Here is a 26,842-nt window from a genome sequence, read left to right on the forward strand (position 1 = left end):
TAGTGTTTGTAAGGACGTACAAGTACAAATGTTCCACACCTCCGTATTAGTTAGAAGATAAAACTAGCTGCTAGCCTAACGAAATCTACTCCGTAACTTACTCACTCCGTTTGAGATCAAGACATTGTGTTCCCTAAATAATAATAGCGGGCAAGAAGAGCAAGCGGATCGGATCCCGGCCTTCTCCAAAGAGCATACGCCAGAACTTGCAACATTGAAAGAAAGGCTCGACAATGGCCTTTTTGGCAGAGTAACCATATACGGGAACCTGTAGGAACCTTCAGGTGCCGTTTTCGCTCGTGTTTATTAATAATAAGCCCTCATTGTCTATTCGCGGGTTACTAACTAAACTTTGGAATTAGAACTTAAGTAGAAATCACATGCCGCCGGTGAAATGCTAATGTTTGGACAGCTGACAACCCTCTCCCTCTCTCATACACACATACAATATCACAAAATTGAATAGGGCTTGATGCGGAGTTTGGAGAGCAGGCAATGAGAAATAAACGGCAGTGGGGAACGTCCATACCTAGGTTATGTACATGTACATTACATCTACTCCGTACAGCGTATGGATGGGAGGAGTAAGGAGCCGGGGTAACGGAGCTATTTCCACGCTAGAAGCACACTACAAGGACAGCGTTTTCGTTATCGATAAGAAGGGGAGGGGAAGACAAAAAAATAACTAGCTAACTGCCTAGGTAAGTTAGCTAACCTAACAGGAACACTGCGGGGGTGGATAACTTATCATACAGAATCAGGGTAGGTAGGGCATGGCGAGTTGGAGATGTAAGTACAGCTCAGCAGAAGAGGATTTTCGATATGAGGATCCCGGGTAATTAAGTATAGCTGGAGGTGATTAAATAGCTTCTTTTAAGAGTCTTTATTATGATGGGAGGAATACAGATAATACGCCCTATAATAATTACAGTAGTAGAGCGAATAAATCACTGTCAGCCGCCACATTAGATGCAGCTGTCGTCGTGGTGGTGGTGGCATAGGAATGTTACTTGTAACTCTCCACTCCTTAATACGTCTTCTATTCTGCTCTTGTTCCTTTTTCTCTCTCCCCCGCCACAACTAACTAGAGGTTACCACCATCACCACCAAATTGTTTCTTCCAAAGCTGAAGCTTGTCTTGCTCTTCTGGCTAAGACACAACAGTCCCACTGCTCTGACAAATCCTGGAGTTCGAGCAAACTTTCCTACATTGGAGGGATCACTCACCCCGAGCCTAGTGACCTGCTGGTATGACACGATCTGGCTCTTGTGAAGTCGATATGACGTGCCTGTGGTCATGATTTCTGGTCCACCTCGGCTCACCTCACCTGCCACCGCACTACCCTACCCTACCACTACTATTACCACCACCACTGCCACCAGCACCACCAGTAAGTAGTCATTAGTTTTTGACCCTTTTTTATTTATTTGTTATTTATCTTCAATAATAATAATAATAGCTCACCATCCAGCTGCTTGGACCTTGGTTTGCTCCGATCCCGTGGCTAGCGTTGGGAATTCAAGCCCGGTGAGTGGTTTGTGTCTCCCACCCTATAACGGCGATAGGGTTAACTACTCGCTCCCGTTGTTGCCGGACGCTGACCTCATCGCTCTCCCGCGCTCTACCACAACCCCTCCGCAGAATTATTCCTCCTCCTCTCAACAAACTCTACCTGCCATCCGGGTCTGCAGACCGCTTGGACATTCAGCTCTCTGTCTGCTTAGACGGTGGACTGTCCCTACCTTCGTCATCCGCTTACTGAGAGTCATCGTCATCCTCGCTTATCATACTTCACTTGGTGACAGCAGTTGACCTGTTGCAGCCATCTACGCCTTGCCCTCTATTGCCCTATGATCGCGCTGGATTCGATCCCCAAATCACCCCTCCCGGTTGTCTCTTACCTACCTCTTACTTAGTCCCTTTATCATTCCTACCGCCAATCCATTTCGTTCCCGATATTCAAGTGTGATCGGCTGTGCACCAAGCTCTCTCTTTCAAGCTTGTTCCCTTTAAGTACCAAGTCACAACACAACCCAACAATGACTTCGATACTGCCTGATGAGATGATGGAGTCGCCTGGCCCGACCACACCAATGAGCGTGGAATCCGCGGACAACCACCCGGGTATGCCCCCGAAGAGAAAAAGTGAGAAGCTTCTGCATGGACTACAGCGTATCGCATCAAGCCCTTCCCTGTTGAAAACTGGCAGGCAGCGCTCTTCGTCTCTTGGTAGCCGGCGGCACGGGAAAGCTTCAATGTCCTGTGTCTCTCTTAACTCAACATCCTATACGCAATGTTTTACAAGCCCAGCCTCACCACAGATGTATGGGTCTCTCGCGGCTAGGAACAATACCGTCCCCCACAGCCAGGGCGTTCATGATGAGAACAGCATCCCAATAAGGGTTGTAACGTCTGATGCTGCTGCTGCTGCTGTCAATACCACTTCCCATAGCTCCATACCGCTCCCTGCAGATATGCGGCCAACGTCCAGAGGCAGTCTTCTACCGAGTTCAATGGAACTTGACGAAAACCTTTGTGAAATGCCGGAAATGGTTACAGTTATGGTGAAATCACCGAAGCCTCGGTTTGAATTCTGGGCGGATATGCCGGAGGAAATTAAAATGGCCATTCTGCAGTATCTACCCGCTAAAGATCTCTTTAGATGCTCCCGCGTGTCCAAAGCGTGGAACAAAATGTGCTTCGATGGACAGCTGTGGGCTAGGCTGGATACATCCACCTACTACACCGATATACCCAGTGAAGCCTTGGTAAAAGTGATTACCGGTGCAGGCCCGTTTTTGAGGGACTTGAACCTACGTGGCTGTACCCAGCTGGAAAACGCATGGTTGTCACATGGAGAGCTCATATCCAATACTTGCCACAATCTCGTCAACCTGTGCATAAGGGATTCCAGGATTAACCGAACAACCCTCCATTTATTAATACGGAAGAACCCCAAGCTGGTCCATGTTGATGTATCTGGACTGTCCATAGTTAACAATGCCTCCATGAAAACAATCTCTCAGAACTGTCCCCAACTGGAATTCCTCGACATCTCCTGGTGTAAGGGCGTCGACGCCAGAGGGTTGAGACGGATTGTCGCCTCTTGTCCTCACTTGAGAGATTTGCGGGTGAATGAGCTGTCCGGCTTTGATAATCGTCAACTCCTGGTGCAGCTGTTCGAGACAAATAGCCTGGAACGGCTGATACTCTCCCACTGCTCCTCCTTATCGGATGCAAGCTTGAAAATTCTCATGGAGGGGGTCGATCCAGAGATCGACCTTTTGACCGGCCGTGCTGTCGTTCCTCCACGGAAATTGAAGCATTTGGATTTATCCCGCTGCCGCTCTTTGACTGATGTGGGGATCAAAAGCCTTGCCCATAACCTTCCAGACTTGGAAGGGCTGCAGCTGTCACAGTGTCCAAATATAGGGGATAATGCCCTCCTAGAAGTCATCCGAACCACTCCCCGCCTTACACACCTGGATCTCGAGGAATTAGACAAGTTAACCAACACGTTCTTACTTGAGCTCTCAAAGGCGCGGTGCGCGGGAACCCTCCAACATTTGAATCTTAGCTACTGCGAAAGAGTCGGCGACACAGGGATGCTACAACTTTTGAAATCCTGTCCTCGTATCCGGTCCCTCGACCTCGACAACACAAGAGCCTCCGATCTTACCTTAATTGAGCTCTGCAAACAGGCCCGCACGCGCGGATCGAGCAATAGCTTCCCCCGTCTTGGCTTCAGAGTAGCCGTCTTTGACTGTGGAAACGTCACCTGGGTAGGCATTAGAGAAGTGCTGTCCTGCAACACGTTCGTGGCACGCCCGTTTCCCATCGCCACCGCCGCCGGAGCCATACCTCCCAAAACCCCTACCGAATCAAACCAATCTCTATCATCATCATCATCATCCTCCTCCTCCTCCTCCTCCTCTACCTCCGGTTCCACCGATTCCACAACCTCCACCACAACCCTCACAGACCCCCATCCCACGTCCTCAATCATCCCAATCACCACAATAACAACCACCACCCCCATAACCCCAAACCCTGAAACCCCCTCCAACCCTTCCTCCGACACCATCCCCACGACCCCTCCCCCGCCACCCAGCGCCACAATCCTCTACCCAAAAGAAATCATCGACCTCAAATGCTTCTACGGCTGGCAGATGATGGTCAACGAACACACCAAGCGCGTGCTGCGCGGCAACCTCGCGGCCGCCATGCGGCTCGAGCGCAAATGGGCGGATTATATGATGGCGAACGAGGAGGCTGGATCGGGCGGGGCTGGGGCGCGCCGCAGGCGGCGGAGGGCAAGGGAAGTGGAGCGCATGTATAATGAGGATGATGAAGGGGATGAGAGTGCGTATGGGCCTGCGGGACTGGCGCCATTGGGGGGACGGAGGAGGAGGGCGCGGAGTGGAGGGTGTGTGGTAATGTAAAAAGTGAGGGGGGAAGGGGGAGATAGGTTAGTGAACTCCACCATTTTTTGAGACGGATATATGGTGTTACGCACGTTCCTTATGTGTGTGTTTCTTTGACAACTGCATATCTTTTTCCGGTTTACCTTTTTTGATAATAAATGCTACTTAACAGGCTGGTTTACCCCTCACCATGATCCTCTTTGTATCTTGAACATATATTTCCTTTTTATTCCACTCTGCCATTTCCCTTGTCCCCGCTCCCTCAGTTTCTGTTCCCCATCTAACACTGACTCCTTATGTACTCGTACATTTTTCCTCTTATTGTCTCTTTTCCCCCTTATTGTCCTAACTACTGTTGGTTATATATTGCATCCATTACATGCGTTGGGAGTTTGCAAAATTATCGATCTAACCTTGTCTCACCTGCCTCCTCGCCGCTAGGCTCCCGATGTATGTATGTACCTCGTGGAGAAGGCACCAGCTGGCCTACCTCATTTTTCCAGAAAGCGATGATGTATGATGTATGATGTATGATGGGATGGGATGGGATGGGATGGGATGGGATGGGAGAAGGGTCATTTTTGCATATTACATCCCTGCCATACCCACCTTATCCCTTGATGGATGGGGACGAGTACGTACGCTATATATATATATATATATATGAAAGCGGAGCAAAGCGTCCGGGAGTAAGGGATAGCTAAACCCGACGGGTCATCTGGATGGAAGGGGGATATGTTCTGCGGATCAGTTAATGCGTGGGGGGTAAGTTATTTGCTATTTATGTATGGGTTGGAATGGGGCGGGGTTACACGGTAGTTATACGGGGCCAGGCCTAGCGGTGTTGTTCGTTTGTTAACTATTTACCTGTGGGTGGTGGGGTGGGTTGTATTGGGCGATTTTGAGAGTTAATGGTGTAATGTTATTGTCTGGGTGGCTTTCTCCAGTTCCAGAGTCGGTGTTGGTTGGTGTCTGTTGGTTTTTTTTTTTTTTTTTTTTTTTTTTTTTTTGTTTGTTTGAAAGATCTATTCTTCAATTTCCATTTCCTTTCTGATATTGTGTATGTCCCCCCCATCTTGTTAGTCTTTGTTTTAAACTGGTAAGTTAGCTTTCTCTCTTCTTTGAAACGAAAGCTTTTTTCTTTCCTATTTCTTCGTTTTCTTTCCTATTTCTCCGTCTCTTGGTCTTATAACGTACGTTACATACCTACGTACTTGATCCAACCACTCTCCTGACCCCTTGTACGGAAAGTACCATTACACTAATCTAGCTATGGGACACACTACCTTAAGAAATATGGGGTATATGATATGTGCTGTATGATCCACGAACGGAGGAATTGATTAGGTCCTCTATAAAACTAAAAGCGGGATACACCTCAGTGGTCGTGGAGGTACCTATATAGAATGATTCCGCCATGGGAAGTTTGATTTTCATACGCTGAATATAGATAATGGATCAAGGCAACGGCTTAAAATTGAGATGAGGGAGCGTTTGACATGGCGCAGGAGAACCGTTTAGGGATTTTTTTTTTTTTTTTTTTTTTTTTTTTTTTTTAGGTCCTGCGTATAGTTCTTTATGAATAACATGCTATTCCTCGAAGAATCCGCCGTCGCTGTCATCGTCATCATCATCATGATTAACATCATCATTATTATTCTTCCGGCCATTCATATCCACATCCTCCATTCTCGATCCTGAACTTCCCAACTTCCCCTTCTTCACATCACCCCGCTTCTCGTTCTCGATCTCCTTTTCCCTCTTCTTCTTCCCATGCTTCTTGCCACCCGCCTCCACAGCCAGCGACAATCCATCAACGCTCTCATCCCCATCCTTCCGTCCCGACAGCACTGCTAACGGCCCGCTATTCGCCGTCGTCTTCTTCTGCCCAGAAATGCCAATCCCAAGCTTCCCATCCCGCAGAAGCTCGAGCGTGCCGTCCTTCATACTCTGCTCGACCGCGTGCCACAGCGGCGGCTTCTCGCCCGAACAGTTGCGGATGATATCTGAGTCCTCCGGCTCTGGCTCCAGTTCGGGAGCCTGTTTATCGCGCCGCTGGTTCGGGTACAAGGATATGTATTTCTCGGTCAGGGGAGAGTATATAGCATAGTTGAGGTCGACTTGGGTGAGGTATATCTGTTCCTCGAGGGAATCTAGTTCCTCTTTATTTGGAGTTGGGTCTGATTCTGTGAGTGCCTTTTTCCGTCTGAGGAGTTTGTTCAGTCGTCGGGTTGCTGCTTTTCGTTCTGAGAGTTAGAAGGACGGAGCGCGTTGTTAGCATCCGTAAAGTAAAGTATACGTATAAGCTTTGTGTGTGTGCGTGTGTGTGCGTGTGTTAAAAAACCTCGGTCGTTCTACATACCCAAAAACCTCACAAAATGATATCTCTTAATCATTGCCGCCCGATTCTTTCGAGATTCAACAATTTCCAAATCCCTTTCATACCCCACCAGCGCCCTCTCCTTCTCTATCTTGACGTCGGCCGGAAGATGATCGGCACGCTGTAAGAGGCGCTTAATGTCGCGAATTTTGTTCTTAAGTTCGCCTGCGGAGGGGAGGTCTACATCACGGGAACGAAATGGTTTCACTGCGGCGCGTCCCGCAGTATAGGCGCGATCATCTCGCTGCGACTGTGCTTTGGTGTATGGGTTTGGATCATGTATTCGGGGATTGCTGGGTTGCTTGCGAGTTTTACTATCAAACTCGCTTCGATCGCGGTATTTTCGGCGGTCGTCCTGCTCGTCTCGAGCTCTTGGAGAAGCCTCTCGCGCATCAAGATTGTTCCCCCTATGTCTCTTTGAGGTCTCGAAGGAAATTGAGTCGTCTTCTATATCCTTTCGTTTTCCTTGCTTCGTGAATGAAGCCATGATGGTACTGGAAACACTTGAGTTTACCCGATGTATGGGTGCGGATGGGAGAGTCAAAGAGGGGAAATTGACCTAATCCATGCGTTTGTAAATGGGTCTTATAATTTATCGCCGCCGTAATGAAGAATAAGTTCTAGTCAAGAAGTGAACAGAGTCAATAACTTCTTCACCTTCAACAATCAACCACTCTTTCTTTAACAATTTTCTCCAAATTACCTTGAAGCTAACGCCAGCTTAGTCATCATGCGTCATCAACGGACCATTATCGGGCCGGTGTATACAGAAAACTTGACCTCGCTAAGTGCGCCACTTGACCTTGTTACATAATCATGACCCTGACCTCACACAATACAGTAATAATCAGTTGGTAATTGAGTTTCAATCTTCAATCCACTCATTCATTCATTCATTCACTCAGCTCATCAATCAATCAAAGCATGTATAGCTGATTCATAATCAGTGTCACGCTCCCGGCCGCGCCAAGGCCCCGCTGCGGTTCCACACGGCCCATCGCTTCCATGCGGATGATTCCATCCCGTCCGAACCGGTTTCCAACCACCCTATGACATCATTCGGATATATCATAGGAAGATCCGATTGATGGATAAGAGAACCCCACTTCTATATGAGGTCAGCAGATTACTCTTCCTTGGCAATGAGATGCTGCTGAGATATCACTTCAGCTATTCTCACTTATGAAATGAGAGAAGAGTATTCACTCATTATCTATATAAAATAGCTAGATACTGACTTCTTATTAAAGAAGTCAGTGATTCATTTCTTTTCTTCTACTGAAATATATATAGAAGTTACTGTGTATCTCATACAATCTTCTTAGTATACTAAGTATTATATCTGTGATATTCTCATAATAACTCTGTAGTCTACAAGCTCACTATTCAAGTAAGATAGTTAAGCTTATTTATATAGTTTTTTAAATAACTACTTCTATATAATACTGCTGACTAGTCACTGCTTCAGTTCTATTATATTACAATTCAAATCACTTTATCTGATTATATATTTGAATCAGTCAAGCTCTAATAGATTAATATAATCTTATATACTTATACTGAGACTAACTCAATCTTACTCTCTGAGAGAAATACTATATTATTTTCTAGAGTATATATATCTCTACTCTGACAGAAATCTGAGATTTCTAAATCTACTGTATATTTTAATATAAGCTCTTTAACTGCTCTATTACTGTCACAGCTTCTACACATCTACATCTATTATAAAGATAGAGAGATTAAGATTGAAGATTTTCTGAAATATAAGAGAAATATCTTATCTGAATTTCACAGCTTTATCTATACTCTTGAACAGAAATTCTGCCTTAATCTGAGTTAGTATAATACTTATAAAATATGAGTAATCTACACTGTCAACCTTCTTAAAGATATCTCTGTGACTACTTGAGTTATTAAGAAGAGAGAGCTTGAGTGTATTAATACTATTATAACTTAAGAAGAATTCAAGAACTTTTTACTGAATTAAATTAAAAATTATTGTAATTATAGCTTCACAGTGATGCAACAGTTTAATACATTATATTAATAAGATAATAAGAATTCTTTCAATTTCAATATAAGATTTAAAGAATATTAAGAGAAATTGACTAATGATTTGAATCAATTAAAAACACAGCTTTATCTTATAAAGCTGACTTATAAGATATGAATAATAATATTATAGTATTAGAGTTTATTAATCAATTGCACTGAGCTTGTTAATCTAACTTCTCAGATCTATTTAAATAATCAATTCTCTGAGAAAAAGATTAATAAGATCTCTTCTAAGTAACTTATAATAAGATTTAAACAGCACTATGACAGCTTTAATACAGAGAAAGTAAAGAAGAATTCTAAGTATTCTAATTCTTCACTCACTGTGAAGAAATATTAAAAAAGATTTAATAAAGATCTCTGTTTTAACTACAGAGCTGATAATTATTATATCAGTAATTGTAAGAAGCTGAAGAAGAGAAGAAACTGAGAAGATATTTTTTTAAAATTAACTTCTCTTCTGATAAATGTATCTGCAGAAAATAAAGAAGAGAAAGAAATAAAGAATTAATAATTCTTATATCTCTGAGTTTATATTATAATTATAATATATACTCTGAATGAGAAGATATCAGTGAGATATCTACTTAACTTTAAAGTGAATATTAACTTCATATTCTATTTCTTTTCTTTGATAAAGAATTGAAAGAAGATAGATCTGTCAAATTATATGAAATTTACTGATGAAATAAAATATCACTGTTTTAATATAATTCAAGTGTAGTATATAATCACAGACTTAGAAGAAATCTTTAAGAAGAGCAGTCTACTTCTTCATATAGTTAATATTATAGATAAGAATATTATTCTAAATCTTTTATAATTGAGAGAAAATAATTCATTTATTAACTAAGTTACTTAGATATAATGATACTGTTTCACTGATAAAGAGATAGTGATAGAGAAATCTGAAGAGTTTCATTAAAAGAATCTTGAGAAAAAGATTAAGTTAATATACTATATAGCAGATAACTGAGACTTGAAAATAGATGAAGAAGTTATTACTCTCACTGTAAGATTAGCAGCAGTATCTGTTATTAAAGATAGATATATATAACATCTCTTTACAGATTTTAAGAATGTCTTTTTAGAAAGAAAAGCAGTGAAGTTTCCTGATATCAAGATATAATATAAGATTTGTTTTGAAGACAGTGTAATGACACTGTACAGGTCTCTTTACAACTTGTCTGTAAAGAAATTGAATATTCTGTGTAAATATCTTGAAGAAGTGTAATCAAAGAACTGAATATATTCATCAAAGAGTCTGATAGAGACATCTATACTCTTTATACTCAAGAAGAATGATAGACTACATTTATATATAGACTACAGAGATCTTAATAAGATGATGATTAAGAATTACTATTTATTACTATTAATTAATGAGATGATCAATTAATTATCTGAAGTAAAGATATTCTCAAAGATTGATATACAGAATATCTATCATAGAATCAGAGTTAATAAAGACAATGTTTAAAAAATAACTTTTTATATTAAGTACAGTAATTTTAAATATCTTGTTTTATCTTTTAATCTTTGTAATACTTCAGCTATCTTTCAGATCTATATAAATAAGACACTGCAGAGCCTTGTTAATATCTTCTATATAGTATACTTAAACAACATTCTAATCTTCTCAAAAACAGAGAAAGAATATGATACTCATGTTTAAGAAGTGTTGAGTTGCTTGAGACAGTATCAACTCTATATAAACACTGAAAAATGCTCATTCTATATACAGAAGATTGATTTCTTAAATTATATTATTAAGATGAATGACATTTCAATGAACAGAAGCTGAGTCTCTGTTATTAAGAACTAATCAGTGCTGTAGACATACTATGAGATACAGATATTTCTAAAATTTATAAATTTCTATAGATAATTCATCTATATATATTCATAGATTACTGTCTCTCTTACAGACCTGTTAAAGAGAAGTGTGAAAGATAGAAAAATAAAACTATTTACTCTCACTTAAGACACTGTACAGATGTTTGTGAAATTGAAACAAGCTTTTATAGATATTATGATACTGAATTACTTTAATCTCAACTTACTCAGTCAGTGTGAGACTAATGTATCTGAGAATGAGATCTATGAAATCTTTTCATAGTTAACATCAGAGACTTTTCAACATTGAAAGAATTAGAGAATAATTATCTCTGAGAAAATAGATAATGAATTATCTATGAGAGAAGACTTTTTCACAGAGTCTATAAGACACTATGAATAAAGATCAGTGATTTTCTTCTTCAAGAAGTTATTACTCATACAGAGAAGATATAATATTTATAATCAGAAAATATTAGTAATTGTTAAATTCTTTAAGATCTGATAATATTATCTTCAGAGTAGTAAGTACTCAGTATAAGTTCTCACTGATTATATAAATCTGTGTTACTTCTTAACAATAAAGAGCTTGATAGAATGTTAAGTCAGATAAGCAGAGCTGCTTTCAGAGTATGATTTCTATATTTAATACTGTTCAGATTAGCTTAATCTCACTAACACACTGTCTAAACAGTCTGATTATAATATTATTAATATGAAGAAGAATTCTATAAAAGAATCTCTATTATCACTGCAGAAGAAGCTGACTGCAGAAGATTGAAATTCTCTGAAGCTCAGAAACAGCACTGATAAGACAGCTGTATAACTCAGTATAAAAAATGAAAGAAAATCTGAGTCTCTGTAAAAAACTGATACTGAAGATCATAAGCTTCTCATATTATATCTTACAATCATTGAATTGATAAAGAATGAAATAGTCTATAATCTTTCAATCTGACTACTTTTGAAATTCATTGATAAATTATAGAAGAGAAATGTCTCTACTGCAGCTTAAATTCAGAAGTTGAAGAAGAAAGAATTTGATTTGAACTTGAAAGAGACAGACTCTGAGCAGAGTAGTACTGCTAAGAAACTAAGTCACTGATAACTAGAAGAATATGAACTTCTACTGCTGAATAATTCAGTCTTCATCTCTTATAGCAGAGTAATGTGTTAGAAGTTATTGAGAATTTATTATAATAATTCTCATACAGAGCACTTTAAGTTAGAGAAGACTGAAAAGCTTTTAAAATGTAAATATATTTAAGACAAGCTTTAGACAGATGTTAAAGAGTATATTAAGACTTATAATATCTATTAAAGAATAAAGATTCTATAGTATAAGTAATACAGTGAGTTAGTATCACTGTCTGTTTCAAAGAGCTTATAATAGAATCTATTAATGAATTTCATAGTTGATCTGCTGAAGTTGACAAGAGTCAAAGAATATGACTCAATTTTAGTCATTGTTAATTACTTCACAAAGATGACTAGATATATCTCTATTTATAAAAAGATTAAAGCCTCTGAATTAACTGATCTGTTTTTAGATATTATTATTCATAATCACAGTGCTCTGAAATTATTAATAATAGATTAAGAATTCTTCTTCATCAGTAAATACTGATCAGCTTTTTACTATTATCTTATAATAAGATGTCTTCTCAGTACTGCATTTCATCTGCAGACAGATAATCAGACTGAATACTAGAATCAGACACTAGAATAGCATCTTTAAGTGTTCTATTTATATTATCAGAATGATTGACTCAAACATCTTCTGACTGCTGAATTTGTATATAACAATGCAAAGAATGCAATCTTAAAGATATCTTCTTTTTATACTTGTTATGAATATAATTCTTTATTACTCAGTGACATTGTGAATAACATTTCAAAGAGAGAAATAGACAGTCAGAATGTTGAACAGATACAGAAAACAGAGTATTTCTCAGTATCAGAAGTAAAAGTGAGATTGAAACTTTTAAATAAAATTCATAAGAAGATGATGAAAAGCATTCACTGTGCTTAGAAGTAGTTGATGAAATACTATAATTGAAAACATCTTTCAATGAAGTTCTCAATAGAGAATCAAGTACTACTTTCAGTAAAGAATATTAAGACAATGAGTGTAAGAGGCCTACGCCGAATAGATCAGTATAATATTGATAGGTCTTATATAACAAAGAGAAAAATGTTAGAGAAGAAAAGAAAGAGAAAGTGTGAGAATCAGTAATTGAAGTGAATATTTATACATGTATGTGATGATGTACGCGGTGGTGCTTCAGAGTGAAAGAATATACATGTATTTGTAGCAGCTGAGAATCAGTGATCAGAATATATATATTTGTAATAACTGAGAATTAGTGATCAGAAATGAAGTGATAGAAATCTATAAAGTGTATAAAGTAGTCTATATAATTGATCAGGTGCAGCCTGTCACATTAGCTCTCTCTTTTCAGAAGCAGTTCTCATCAGTCAAGAACTGCTGTTTCAGATAACACAGAACTCAGAGTTCAGATCAGTTGATCATAGCTAACTCATTTTATAAGATATTATCAATCACAGCTGTATAATCTCTTATTGAGAATATCTTCAATCTCTCACTCAAGCTCATTATCTTCTTCTATGATTTCTGGCAGTTGTCAGTCAGAAGTTAGTTGAGAAGGAAATGAGTCAGTGATAACACAGCAGAGCAAGCTTGTGTGAAAGACATTATGAATTTCTGATAATGTGTCAAGATGGTAATTATAGCTATCTAGAACTTCTATTACTTTATACTTGATATGACAGTTATCTAGTGTACAAGATGAATGTGTGATTCATATATTCTTAAGATTCAATCATACTAGATCTTCTATCTTATATTATTCAGTGAGATCTCAGTGAATATTGATTTAATTCTCTTGATCTTGTTTCACAGTTGTCATGAAGGTCTCTGCTCAATCACAGACATTTTGAAGTTTTATTACTATATTATCAGTAGACTGGCCGCTGGGACCATGAATTTCATGTTTGATTCCATTTGATCTGATCCTATACATTTCTTGGCGTGAATCCCGCTGGGACTAGCCATCAAAAAAACATGTAAAGTGACTATATATCAGATCTTAAAATGAAACCATGACTTGAAAAAAATGAGAAAGTGATTCCATTTGATCTCATTTAGTCTCATTCTTGACATAAAGTTACTATTTTTAGACATTTTAAGGTTTTTTTTAGACTATTTTTAATTTTTTAAAAAGTAACGCTTTTTGATAATGCTCAAATGAGATTTAAAGTCATTTAAAGCAATAAAAATAATTTAAATTGAGAAGTGAAAATCATGGTCTCATTTGAAAAATGTGACAAGAGTAGACAGTAAGTTTCACTGAGACAGTATAAGACTACTATCTAATGTTAAAACCATGTAATGAGATCAGTCGAATTGGTAATGAGACTATCAAAAAATCTGATTCTGGTCCCAGACACGGTTACATGATCAGTCTAATTATCAGTGATCTGAATCAGACTGTGAGAGTTCAGTGTGAACTGTGTGATCTCTAGAAGATTTAACATCTTCATGTGATAACTGTGTGTAAGAAAGAACAGACTTACATCTGTTGAAACAGTATCTCATTTATTGATAGCAATCTCTGCATGTAGAAGCAGATCATGTCAATTATCTTATAAGTGATTGCAGAACTTATAGAGATAGTTCTTTACAGTCTGAATTATTTATTCTGATACATCATCAGTCTTAAGATGATAGACAGTTAACAGACAGTGTGTAATCTTGAGAACTTGACAGATTCTTATTCAGAGAGTGCTCATGAATTGACAGTCTCAATCTGATACTATAGATCTCAGTAATTCATGTATCTGATAGAACAGACTTCTTAGAAAAGCTTCAGTAACTTGTTCAGCATTTATCTTGTTACAGGGTTTCAATATAACATTCTTGTTCAATCAGTTCATGATAATCAGAATGTTTCTACAGCTCTTACTCTCAGAGAGATTAACAGTGAAGTCAATTACTACATCTTATCAGATTCTATTAGAGATATTAAGCAGTTTCAGCAGGCCTTTTCTACAGTTCTTTCACAAGGTGATAGAGAAATAATAGTTACAGTTTCAGATAAAATATCTGATACTGTTTAATATCTCAGATCAGTAGAACTTCTGAGAGATTATTTAATACAGTTATTCATAATCTGAATAACTGATTATATACAAATCATGCATCTCTTGTATTATCTGAGTGTGTAAGAATTCAGAGTAGAGAACTCAACATCACTTATAAAACTGTAGAGTGTTATTATCATTAATTAAGCATTCTGAGATGTCAGTTCTTATACATAGTTCTGGAAGAAATCAGAGTGCTTTTTGACATACTACTTCAGTGAGTGCTTAAAGAAGTTCATCAGTTTAAGCTGTTATATGTCATAATTCATTCAGTGTAAATTTGAGAGAAGTCAAGATATCAGTGTTAGTATCAGTGTCAGTTCAGAGAGAGAGTATTCTAATCAGAGAAGTATATATAGTATCATGAGTTGTTTCATCTTGATTAACTAGTATCTTCAGATTCAAGAGTCAGTGCTCTCAGTTCATTCAGTGAGTATCTGTTATATTGAATGATATATCTTACTCTCATTGTAAGAGAGCATCTGTCATTGAGTTCTGACTGCCAGAACAGTAGTTTATTATAAAATAAAAGTAGCTTAAGAACTCAGATCATTGTATCTATCATTCAGTGAGTTTATAGATAGTTGTGAAGTATTTAAGATTCTTATAATCTGTGACTATCTTAAATTCAGAGATACTTCAGAGTTCAGAGTCTCATTCTTCTAAACAGTATATAATTATAAGAAGTTTCTTATCATAGATCTTATAATTGCATTCAGTGAGACTTAGTTTCTTAGATATGAAGATATATAATTGTAGAATATCTTCATCATTATATTACAATATCACTCTCTCTATTATATAGTCAGAGAAATCAGCTTCAATAACTGTCTTATAATCAGAATTGAATGTTATCAGCAGAGAGATATTAATAAATATCTTCTTCATCTGTGTAAATGCAGCTTCAGTATCTACTGATTATTGAAATACTGTGTCTTTCTTAGTGAGTTCTGTAAGTAATCTTACAATATCTGAGAAGTTTCATATAAATCACTGATAAAAGTTAGCAAATCTGATGAAGCTTCATACATCTTTCACAGTGTACAGAGTCTCTCATTCAAGAATAGCAGAGATCTTCTCAGAATTTATTCAGATTCTCTTGTCAGCTTCTATGATGAAATCTAAGTATTTAGTACTCTTGACTTCAAAATCACACTTGTCAATATCAATTGATAGTTCTACTTCTCATAGTTATTGTAGTACTTTTTATACATGCTCTTGATATATTTCTTTCTGAATTTATTAGTGAAGATGAGAATATTATCTAGATAAGTAGATATAAATTCATCAAGAAAGTCTCAGAGTGCTCAGTTGATATACTTCTGAAATGTACTGAAGACATTGATCAGTTCAAAGAGTGTGACTACTTATTTAAAGAGATCATATCATGTTCAGAATACTGTAAGTCACTTATCTTCTTCAGTAATACAGATCTTATGAAATGTAATAATAATATCTAACTTTGTAAATCATTGAGCTTGTTCAATATAAGCTAGAGTTTCATTGATAAGAGATAAAGAATAACAGTCTTTCTTCATTAATCTGTTCAATTCTTGATAATTTACACAGAATCAGAGTTCTTCATCTGATTTCTTTATAAAGAGAATAGAGACTGTGATGAAAGAGTTACTAACACATATAAATTCTTTATTTAACAGATTATTAAGTGTCTTTTAAAGAAGAAGAAGTTCATCTCAGAACATGTTATAAAGAGAGTCTTATAATAATTTAAAGTTCTTATCATTCTTTTTCTTTAACTTAATACTGTGATTCACTTCAGAACCTTGTAAGAGAGATATATTCATAATATTATCTTATCAAAAGATATCTAGATATTCATGATATTATTAAGAGAGTTTCATACAAGAATCTGTTATTATAATACAGAATAACTTTTCTAGAGTCTTTTTAATATCAGTCAGACTGACAGAATAGATTGATATATAATTCTACTGTCAATAAACTTATCAGTGATCTTGTCAGTGATTTTGATAATAACTTCTTTTTCAGAGTATTTTATAAGCATTGACAGAGATCTGTATAAGATTCATAGTCTTGTGAATATCATCTTCATAAATTCTGTCATCATTAGAGAATATCAAGCTTCTATTTCAAGTATTCAGTAAGATGCCTTGTTCAGATAGTCAGACAAGTTCTAATATAAGATTATAGTCAAGATTATTAACTTCATATGCATAGACATCTTTATATTGATATTCTCTTATATCTATGTTTAGTTTCATTATGTAATGAGTACAAACATTCTTCAGATCATCAAATTCTGCAAAAAGTCAGAGTTTTAATAAAGAGATATGCTGAAGATTATAACATTTTATAACTGAAGATTTTATCATTGTATAGTGACATAGATCACTGTCTATCATAGCTTTTATATTATACATGTTATCAATTACAGTAGATACAAGAATCACATTCATTATCATTTTCTCTTCAAATCATTGTTATCTGATCTCTTCAAGCTTCTGTTTGTAAATTTGAATAGAAGTTAATCTTTTCTCTGTTTCACTGAGACATTCTTTTAATTATCTTCTGAATCTTTCTTCACTGCAATGTGATTAATACAGACAGATGCTGATTCATCTTTTGAATAAGAAGATATCAATCTTTCTCTTAATTGAGAAGATACATAGGTCAATCAGCAGTTAAAAGCAATGTGCTCTGATCAGTTACAGTTGATATATACTTCTCATTGACATTGATCAGTGACTTCTTCAGAAGTGATATCAGAAACTTGAAAGCCTGTTCAGATAGCAGAGACTCTTACTTATGTGTAGATATTCAAGTCTACTCAATTTATAACATCTGTATCATTGTTATTCTTCAGTGTGAGTATATAAGTTACTAAGATGTAACATCTTCTATCACTGTTCTATATACTCTTGAGCTTGATAAGATAATCATTCAATATTCAGAGCTGTGTGTAGAAGTCTTCATAAGTCTGATCTTTATCTACACTTATAAGAGTCTGTAAGAGTTCAAAAGTTAATGTCTTCTTAAGTATACTAATCTTCATTCAATTCTCTCAAGATTGATCTTCTGCTTCTAGAATTTTGATGTTGAAGTCAGAGATGAATGTTGTAAGAGAAGTGTTTCTCTGTCAGATACTCTGTAATCAATCTAATACTTTCTGTTGCATGGCAGTGTCTTAGAACAGAATATCAAGATATTTAATAATATTATTAAGTGTTCACAATGCTGGTTTACATGCTTTCATTTATGAATAAAACTTCTATTTCATGTGATTCTTTAATTGTTCATTGATATATTAATCTTGATTAATTAGTGAACTAATGACATCTTCATCTATACTCAGTTTTATAAGCATTTTCATTCTTCATGATGAGTAGAGAGTGAGATCAGAAGTATTGAAATATGCAGAAGTATCTAAGTATTCTTTCAATACTTTTGTATTTAATTCTGTAAATGTTGAAATTGTCTGAGTTTCTTGTTGTAATAATTGTTAAATCTCTTCATATTAATGTTATTGAGTTGCATGTATATCAGCTATTTATTACTGTTATAATTTCAACATTGCTCAGAGTCACTGTGATATCACTTCTATACTCATATTCAAGAGTTCTCTCATATTATCATTAGACATGATTATTGATTATTAGATATGTAATTATATGAATATCTCATACATCTGAGTGTCAGAACTCTCAGATCTTTTACTGACATTCTCTTATAAGATCTTACTCTCTTTATAAGATCTTGTTACAGAGTCAGAGTAACTGATGAGTAAGCTTCTATCTGAGAACTCAGTATCTGCTTTAACTGATTGTTTCTCTTTCTTATATGTTATTACATGTTCAGATATCTCTTGATGAATAATCATTTCTAATGAGAAGATGATGTATGAATAATCATTTCTAATAAGAAGATAATGAATGTTTTTCTAGTGTAAGAGATCTATGCTAAATAGATCAGTATAATATTGATAGATCTTATATAACAAAGAGAAAAACATTAGAGAAGAAAAGAAAGAGAAAGTGTAAGAATCAGCAATCAAAGTGAATATTTATACATGTATGTAATGATGTACACAGTGGTGCTTCAGAGCAGAAGAATATACACATGTTTGTAGCAGCTGAGAATTGGCAATTGAAACATATATGTTTGTAGCAGCTGAGAATCAGTGATCAGAAATGAGACAGTAGAAATCTATGAAGTGTACGGAATAGTCTATATAATTGATCGGGCGCAGCTCACTACAATGAGACTGTGTAAGAAGCTCAGTGAGTAGTGACTAGAATCTTTCTCAGTAACAAGAGTGATGAGTAAGCAGATATATGAGTTGAAATTACTCACAGAATTGAAATTAATTTATTCTATTTTTCACATTTTCTATTTAAAGCTCTATAAGTAACACTCTGAGACAGAGCTGTCTCAGCTGAATAATATTGAGATTAAAAATAATATCAAATATCTTATAAAGAAAATATTGAATAAGTGAACATATTACAGTAAGCTTCAATATCTTATTAAATGAGAAGATTATTCATTATCAGAGAATTTATAAGAACTGCTTGAGTATTTGAAAAATGCTGAGAAAGAGATTGTAAGCTATGAGATAACTAGTAGAGACTGCTCTGTTATATATCAGAGATATTAAGTAAGAAATACTACTTAAGACTTCTTGTTTTTCTCAAAGAGTTTTTTAAAGATAATCTCACAGTAATGAGTCAGTGTCTTATAGACTCTGTAGCACTCTTCTTCTATTTTCTCTTAAAGAGTTTTTTAGAAGTTTAATAAGACTATATAAGTATAAAATTTCTGAAGTAGTTAGAGAAAAGAGATATTGAAAATTAATAAAAAGATTAATATTATTAATCTGCAGACTGCTGCTATTCTAATAAAGTCACAGTCTGCTGAAAAAGTAAAAAGAGAGATCAGAGTCTACTCATCAATAATTATATTCTTATTAAACTTATTCTTTATTATTAAAGTCTTCAGTATTAGTATCTTTATCTGCTGAGAAGTTAGTGCTGCAGCACTGTAGAAGAGTATAAGAAATATATAAAAATATTAACTTATTAACTTATAAAGTATCTCAGTTATCTGCTTTAATTGAAGTGAGATTCTCTCTAATCAGTGATTAATCTCTGCAGTACTTTTAATAGTGATGCTGACTAATCTCTTCTTAAGATCAGTTATTCTGAGATATTTTTTCATCTCAGAGATTTACACTTTCATCTTCTTTTACAGATGAGTAAGAGAGATCTTCTCAGTCTTAATAGAATCTGTCAATACTTGAAGCTCTGAGACTCTTACTCTGTACTACTTAAGTATCTAAACTTCTTATCAGAGCTGATATAATATCTTTCTATGAGATAATACTTACAGAGAGATAGAAGTTATTATTACAGATACAATGAAAATAATAAGAGTGAGAGAAGAAATAGATATATAAAATTCCCTTCTTCTTCAGCTGCTTAATATAGTGCAGATAAGTAGCAGTACTGATCAGAGATTATATTAAAGCCTTCTTACAGAGAGAAGATAAAGAAACTATGAGACTCTGCAGACTCAACTCAGCAGCATTCTGAGCAGAGCTTGAGTATGCTGTGAAAGAGAAACTACAGATTGAGCTTCTCAGAGTCACTGTTTCTGAAATCAAGCTCTTCTCAGATTTCTCTCTGAATGATCACACAGGGTTATATATCACTGTATTGACTGAGAGAGAGAGCAGCATTGCAACAGTAATGAAGAGAGCAGGAAATGAACCAGACACAGATACACTGACTGGCAGAAGAGATGACATCTTACTGCAAGATACAGTAACTATCATCATAACTGTAAGAGAAGTAGAAGAAGATGTGATAATAAGAGCAGTGCTTCTACAGCTCATTGATACTACTGTCTTCAATCTGGCTTTCTTAGCAGTTATGAAGACTGCAGTCACACTATGAAGATATTTATTCACTAGAAAATATCAGAATAAGTTTCTTATTATCTTCTAAGAATGATACTCTCATGCACTCACTATTACAGATGAGAGAAGAGGAAGAAAAATGTGTTATAAGAGAGAGAAATCTTTTTGAAAAATCCTGTCACTACTGTTAGCTTTGTCTCTAAAACATATCACTTTTACAGAGAATTTCATATATAGAATGAAATATGATGAGAGATCTGTAAGTCACTTATTAACTATGTTTTTCACATTTTAAATTAATATATAAGAAACTCACTTATCACATGTTTAATTTGAATGAAGATGAAAAAAGAAAGATTTACACAGTCAGTAGAAAAACTCATCTATTTCTTTATATTATATACAGTACATGTGCTGTTAATCAGTTGATAACTATTACTATATAATAAAGATAACTTCTAATTCAGTAATCTTGAGAGTATAGAGACTATACTCTTAAAGAAGAGAGTATTATTATACTCTCAGTTATATCAAGACTCTGCTGCAGTTTCATACAACTTATTACTTTTATACAGATAATTTCATTCTATCTGAACTAGTTTTCAATCACTTTATAATATTATTTAAATATATTATAGAAAGATCTGATTGATGAATAAGAGAATCTCACTTCTATATAAGATTAGCAGATTACTCTTTCTTAATAATAAGACACTGCTGAGATATCACTTCAGCTATTCTCACTTATAAAATAAGAGAAAAGTATTCACTCATTGTCTATATAGAATAGCTAGATACTGACTTCTTATTAAAGAAGTCAGTGATTTATTTCTTTTCTTCTACTGAAATATATACAGAAGTTACTGCATGTCTTATACAATCTTCTTAGTATACTAAGTATTATATCTGTGATATTCTTATAATAACTCTGTAGTCTACAAGCTTACTATTTAAGTAAGATAGTTAAGCTCACTTATATAACTTTTTAAACAACTACTTCTATATGATATCACTGACTAGTTACTACTTCAGTTTCATCATATTATAATTAGTTAAATGAACAGAGATAAATTCATATAGAATATAAAGAGATGTTTTACAGAATTTTAAAATATATTAAGATAAAAATATTTAATAATTAATTTTAAATTAATTTTGAATTGATTTTGAATTGATTCTGAATTGATTGTTAATTGATTATAATAATAAAAATAGATTTAATCTATATATTTAAGTAATTAATAATTGATTGAAAATCAGTTGATAATTAATTTAATATAAATTATATAAATACTTACTTTATTATTAAATTTGAGAATAATTTCAGTATTAAATTAATTTTGAATTGATTTTGAATTAATTAAGAATTGATTATAGAATTGATGATAAATAATTGAGTGGTTTCAAATTATAAGAAAAGATGTATTGAGCGAGGTCAGATAGTGGCATGGACCACATTTGCAAGGTCAGCTTACATAATGAGGTCAAGTGGCGCACTTAGCGAGGTCAAGTTTTCTGCTTCCTGATCGGGCCGGAACCTCCCAGCCCAACCAGAAGAAGCGCGGATTAACTAAGCTCAACTCCGCAGTTTCTGCGAACCAGAGTTGCGACAACTTGTGTTTTTGTTCCCAACTTCGCTCTAACAAAGGATCATCCAGGCGACGCGTGGTTTTGTTTTGCTGTAGCCACGATGGCACTAGATCCAGGCTGAGGATTACATATTTTAATAACCCGGCATGAGCTAGACCGCCAATAATTGAGTCAAAATGGAAACAGCAATTGAAACAGCAATTCGTTGGTCGCCAGCTTCCAATGCAGATGAGCAGAGATTCCTCTACGTCGATGTATCTGGCAAATCTTTCAAGCTCTGCAGGGTGACGTCTGGAGATAGCACCTCGTTGAACTACGATGTGCTGGTATCACACTCCAGGGCCCCTGTCTTTCGTGCTTTTGACTGGTCTCCTGTTGACGAGACCCTGGTAGCTGTTGGTCAGGCGTCCGGGGAGGCAACCATTCTTCGTCTAGACGATGATTATCAAGCTCCGATTGTTTTCTCCATCAGGAATCAGAGGTATTGCAATGCCGTTGCATTTAGCACTCAGGGACTCTTAGCAGCTGGGCTGGATAAAGTGAGGAATGACTTTTGTTTAAATATCTGGGACGTAAACCAGCGCCTCTCCGTGACCGGTTCTCGAGGATACGGGTCCGATAGACACGCGTTAGAACCCCTGAGGAAGCTCGCGAGCTCGGAACCGATTACCAGTATCAAGTTTTTCAGAGACCAGCCAGATACTCTAGTGACGGGAGTCAAAGGCCAGTTCGTTAGAATATATGATCTACGAGGTATGGGTGATCTCAACTTCTTTGGATTTTTCACTACCTAACCGGTGACACACATATATATTTCTCAATTTACAGAGGGCTCAGGAAACCCATCCTTACAATTTCCCACTCGCTGTGTACATAATTTAGCTATCGATTGGTTGGATGAAAATTATATTGCGTCGGGCAATCCCTCAGGAGATCCTACCATCTGTATCTGGGATCGACGTTCCGGAGCTAGATTTCCATCCGCGGCACTCCCAACCACGGACTCCAGCCAGCTCTCGGCAGCCCTTGAATTTAGGAATGTTATTGACCCAAAATCCTCGATATGGAGTCTGCGGTTCTCTAGAACTAAACGGGGATGTTTAGGGATGTTGTCTAGTGACGGCGACTTCAAGGCATATGATATGGCCAAAGAATACGTTTCAGACGAAAACCGAACGTCACTAGATCAGACCCTGGGCAGAAATTCCGCCACATCATATCCGGAACAAATCTACACGAAGACTGTTCGAGACTTCCGGAATCCTTACTTTCCTCATGACCGCAGTACTAATCCTTCGCAGAAAGTAGCATCGTTTGACTTTTTGAATTTTAGTGCGTCAAATGAACCGACCACCGTTACACTTTTGGCCAATCGGTCTGTCGCGCTATTCACACTTCAATCGCAGCCATGCCCCATGGATCTTTCTTCTCAAAGCGTATTAGCCCGCGGAGGGCTGGGAGAACATGACCTAGATTTCAAGCTTATAAGGCCTTCGTCAGAATCTCCCTCACGAATATCCAAAACCTCGAAAAGAACTCAGGATCGTTCTACATCACCTACCGCCCAACCAAATGGCAGCTCAGCCACTATAGGGGATAATAAAAATGGCGGTGGCCGAAGCTCCCCCGATTCTTCTGCTTCAACCAAGGTCGCTCAGCGTTTGCCCAGTCGGGAGAGCCGTGAAAGGTCTTTATCGGCGGGAATGTCTGACACACGACTAACAGTCCGTGATGCTTTAGCATGGATGTCCATTCCTCGGTTACGATGTCAAGAGGGCTACCTCGTCGATGGCGAGGCCAACAAAGAGCTCTTTTCTGACGATCCTGGACTGTGGGAGTTTTGGGATTGGGTAGGGCGTATGTTTGCCCGCTTCTTTTGCCTGGTGACCCTTCGCTGAGTAAAAATAGGCGCCCGAGAAAACTCCATCGGCGATTCAATGATAATTAATTCGGTGGATATGAATTATATTGGTGTATATAGTATATGGAATGAGAGGCTTGGTAAGCATGCCCAGGAACGTTGAAGTTTTGATGGGACTTTTTTTTAACAGAAAAGTATAGGCCAGAGCCTCGAGGATCGCGTACTCCGTTCTAATGTGAACCAAACTATCGATATAAATAATCTTATCATAGATCTCGTCAAGGCACTTGGTATTCCAGAAGGAAAGGGATGCACCACTCGATTCCCGGCTCACCGTCGACTATGCCTTCGCATCAGTGGAGCCGCGGAATCTACTGCGGATTTGGAGGCCATAGTGAACAATCTTGTAGAAGCACGTCAGCATACAAAGGCTGCTGCACTGGCTCTGTTCCAAGATGAACCAAAATTAGCTCTCTTGGCTCTCAGGAAAAACCAGCCTACTCAGGGACATAAACTTCTCGCCATGGCCATTAGTGGTGCAGCGAAGGGGGATACCGACCCCTACTGGGAGGAAACATGTAGGGAAATCGGGCAAGAGCTCGCAGATCCCTACGCTCGGGCTATTTTAGCGTTAGTGGGCAAAGGTGACTGGAATTCTGTAATTGGAGAGGTCACACTACCTTTGAAATATAGACTGGAAGTTGCTCTCCGCTGGCTCCCCGACGACGAACTAACTTCTTACCTCCGGGATGCAACCATGGATGCGATACGCCAAGGGAATATTGAAGGAGTTGTCCTTACAGGCCTTGACCATGGAGCGATGGACCTATTTCAATCTTACATAGACAAGTTCGGCGACATCCAAACGCCCGTACTTGCCATGAGCCATACTGTCCCGCGATTCATCACGGATCCGCAAAATAGCACCCGATATGAAGCTTGGCGAGAGACATATCGACGACAGATCAATTCCTGGAAACTCCAGCTAGATAGGGCTAGGTTTGACGTTGAATCACGAAAGCTGGCAGTTACTTGGTATGCCCGTAAACTCATAAAACCACCTCCACAGCAGATCAGTTTAGTTTGCAACTACTGCACTCGCCCTCTTTCTCAGCAGGATGGGTCTGAATATCCGGACCTCCCATCAACCGGTATGGAAGTCGTTCATTCAGTGCCAATGAGCCCGTTGGGAACTGCATCGCAGTCGGGTACCATCTGCCCCAAGTGCGGGCGACATATGCCTAGATGCGGAATTTGTTCTTTATGGTTAGGCACTGCAGATCCAATGTCTCGGGCCTCGATTGCTGGCGGAAGCACGAACAAGCAAGCAAGCGAGGCACCGCAGGAAGATGTGATGAAAAGATTTGTCGTCTTCTGCATCAACTGCAACCACGGATTCCACGCTCATCATGCAAGGGACTGGTTCAGAAAGCATAAGATTTGTCCAGTTGCTGAATGCCATTGCATATGTGACCGATGAAATATGACCTTTGTGGCTTTGAGTGTGTGTTTGTTTTTTTTGGAATAGGCCCGTCGTTTGTCCGCGTGGTTCTATTGTTCTCTTCGCGTTCGCCTTCGTGTCAATAATCTCTGGAAATATACCACGCCTATTTTACTTGAAATAACATTTCCTGCCAATAATACGTAGAATCTACGTTGTCTCTCCTCCAACGAACAAATTGTTGCTACCAGCGTTGACGTAGTTAGCTTCACATCTCCACATATTAGGAATTTGCCGAACCTAAAACAAGAGGCTAAAAAGGCTTACTTAATACCGACGATCACTCACTAAATAACTTAACTAGAGGTTATTCGAATGACTGCGCAAAGTTATATAATTCTTGAAGAAGGGAAATTTCCCCTCTCGTCAACCACTACTAGAGGGTCACCAACTTCTCAAGCGCAAGCTCGCTCCTCGTACGTATTCACTGTTCCACCTCAACTCCACATGATTCTTTGAAACCCACTCCGCCTCAGCCACTTACTTCTACTCACAACAGACAGACAACAAACAACGAAGCTCTGACGACGTTCCAGACGCCTTCGTTGACTGGTTCGGTTCGAGCTTTTAGCGAAATATTAGAAAATTTTCCCGCGCCATATGTCACATTCTCGTCGAGGACGGGATCATGGGCGGGGACACGGAGCGGGGCGCTCCGAGCCCGGTCGTGAGGTAGTTGTGTCCAAGGCGTTGAGCTACATCTTACGACACGCAGCGGAGAGAGAAGGGGTGAAAATCGACAGTCATGGCTATGCGAACGTGGCTGATGTGGTATGTCTCTCGCGCATTTTTATTATGTCCATCCACACCGCAGGCCTCTCAAACAAACCCCCCGCCAAGCAAAAACGGTGCCGTTCACCAGATTCCAAACAAAGTATGAAAAGAAGGTACTAACGGAAGCGATATGATTGATTTAACAGCTAGCCTGGAGAAAACTAAAATCCCTAAAAGTCACTTTCCCCGAAATCCTAAACGCCGTCCACACCTCCGACAAGCAACGGTTCGGCCTGTTATATAAACCTCCTCCACAACCACACGATGAGACAACTACAATAGCGCCCACAGACCCATGCGAACAAGATAGCCATGGCTCTACTACCCCCCCCCCCGACTACAGCCTCAGCCGCAGCC

General features: G+C 37.6%; 4 protein-coding genes across 4 annotated transcripts; 3 read left to right on the plus strand and 1 right to left on the minus strand.

Moving 5' to 3' along the window:
* The first annotated feature begins 423 nt into the window (after positions 1–423).
* BDBG_04968 (F-box domain-containing protein) lies at positions 424–7,517 on the plus strand. The gene is made up of 3 exons (XM_031721921.1): positions 424–1,391; positions 1,473–1,528; positions 1,643–7,517. The coding sequence occupies exon 3, from the start codon at positions 2,041–2,043 to the stop codon at positions 4,441–4,443; it is 2,403 nt and encodes an 800-aa protein (XP_031578437.1). The 5' UTR covers positions 424–1,391; positions 1,473–1,528; positions 1,643–2,040; the 3' UTR covers positions 4,444–7,517.
* Positions 5,434–7,517, minus strand: BDBG_04969 (rRNA-processing protein EFG1). Its single transcript, XM_002625059.2, has 2 exons — positions 6,788–7,517; positions 5,434–6,671 (listed from the first exon to the last, which is right to left on the minus strand). Exons 1-2 carry the CDS (start codon positions 7,290–7,292, stop codon positions 6,016–6,018), a joined length of 1,161 nt encoding a protein of 386 aa, XP_002625105.1. The 5' UTR covers positions 7,293–7,517; the 3' UTR covers positions 5,434–6,015.
* Positions 7,518–22,525: 15,008 nt separating this feature from the next.
* On the plus strand, positions 22,526–25,690 carry BDBG_04970 (ubiquitin-protein ligase E3; the record flags this gene model as incomplete). The annotated part of the gene is made up of 4 exons (XM_031721922.1): positions 22,526–23,102; positions 23,178–24,206; positions 24,258–24,350; positions 24,411–25,690. 4 exons carry the CDS (start codon positions 22,526–22,528, stop codon positions 25,688–25,690), a joined length of 2,979 nt encoding a protein of 992 aa, XP_031578438.1.
* Positions 25,691–26,311: 621 nt separating this feature from the next.
* On the plus strand, positions 26,312–26,591 carry BDBG_17103 (uncharacterized protein; the record flags this gene model as incomplete). Its single annotated transcript, XM_031724893.1, has 2 exons — positions 26,312–26,482; positions 26,526–26,591. The coding sequence occupies 2 exons, from the start codon at positions 26,312–26,314 to the stop codon at positions 26,589–26,591; spliced, it is 237 nt and encodes a 78-aa protein (XP_031578439.1).
* Between the last annotated feature and the right edge of the window lie 251 nt (positions 26,592–26,842).

This window comes from Blastomyces gilchristii (assembly GCF_000003855.2).
Source record: "Blastomyces gilchristii SLH14081 genomic scaffold supercont1.8, whole genome shotgun sequence".
Lineage (NCBI taxonomy): Eukaryota > Fungi > Ascomycota > Eurotiomycetes > Onygenales > Ajellomycetaceae > Blastomyces > Blastomyces gilchristii.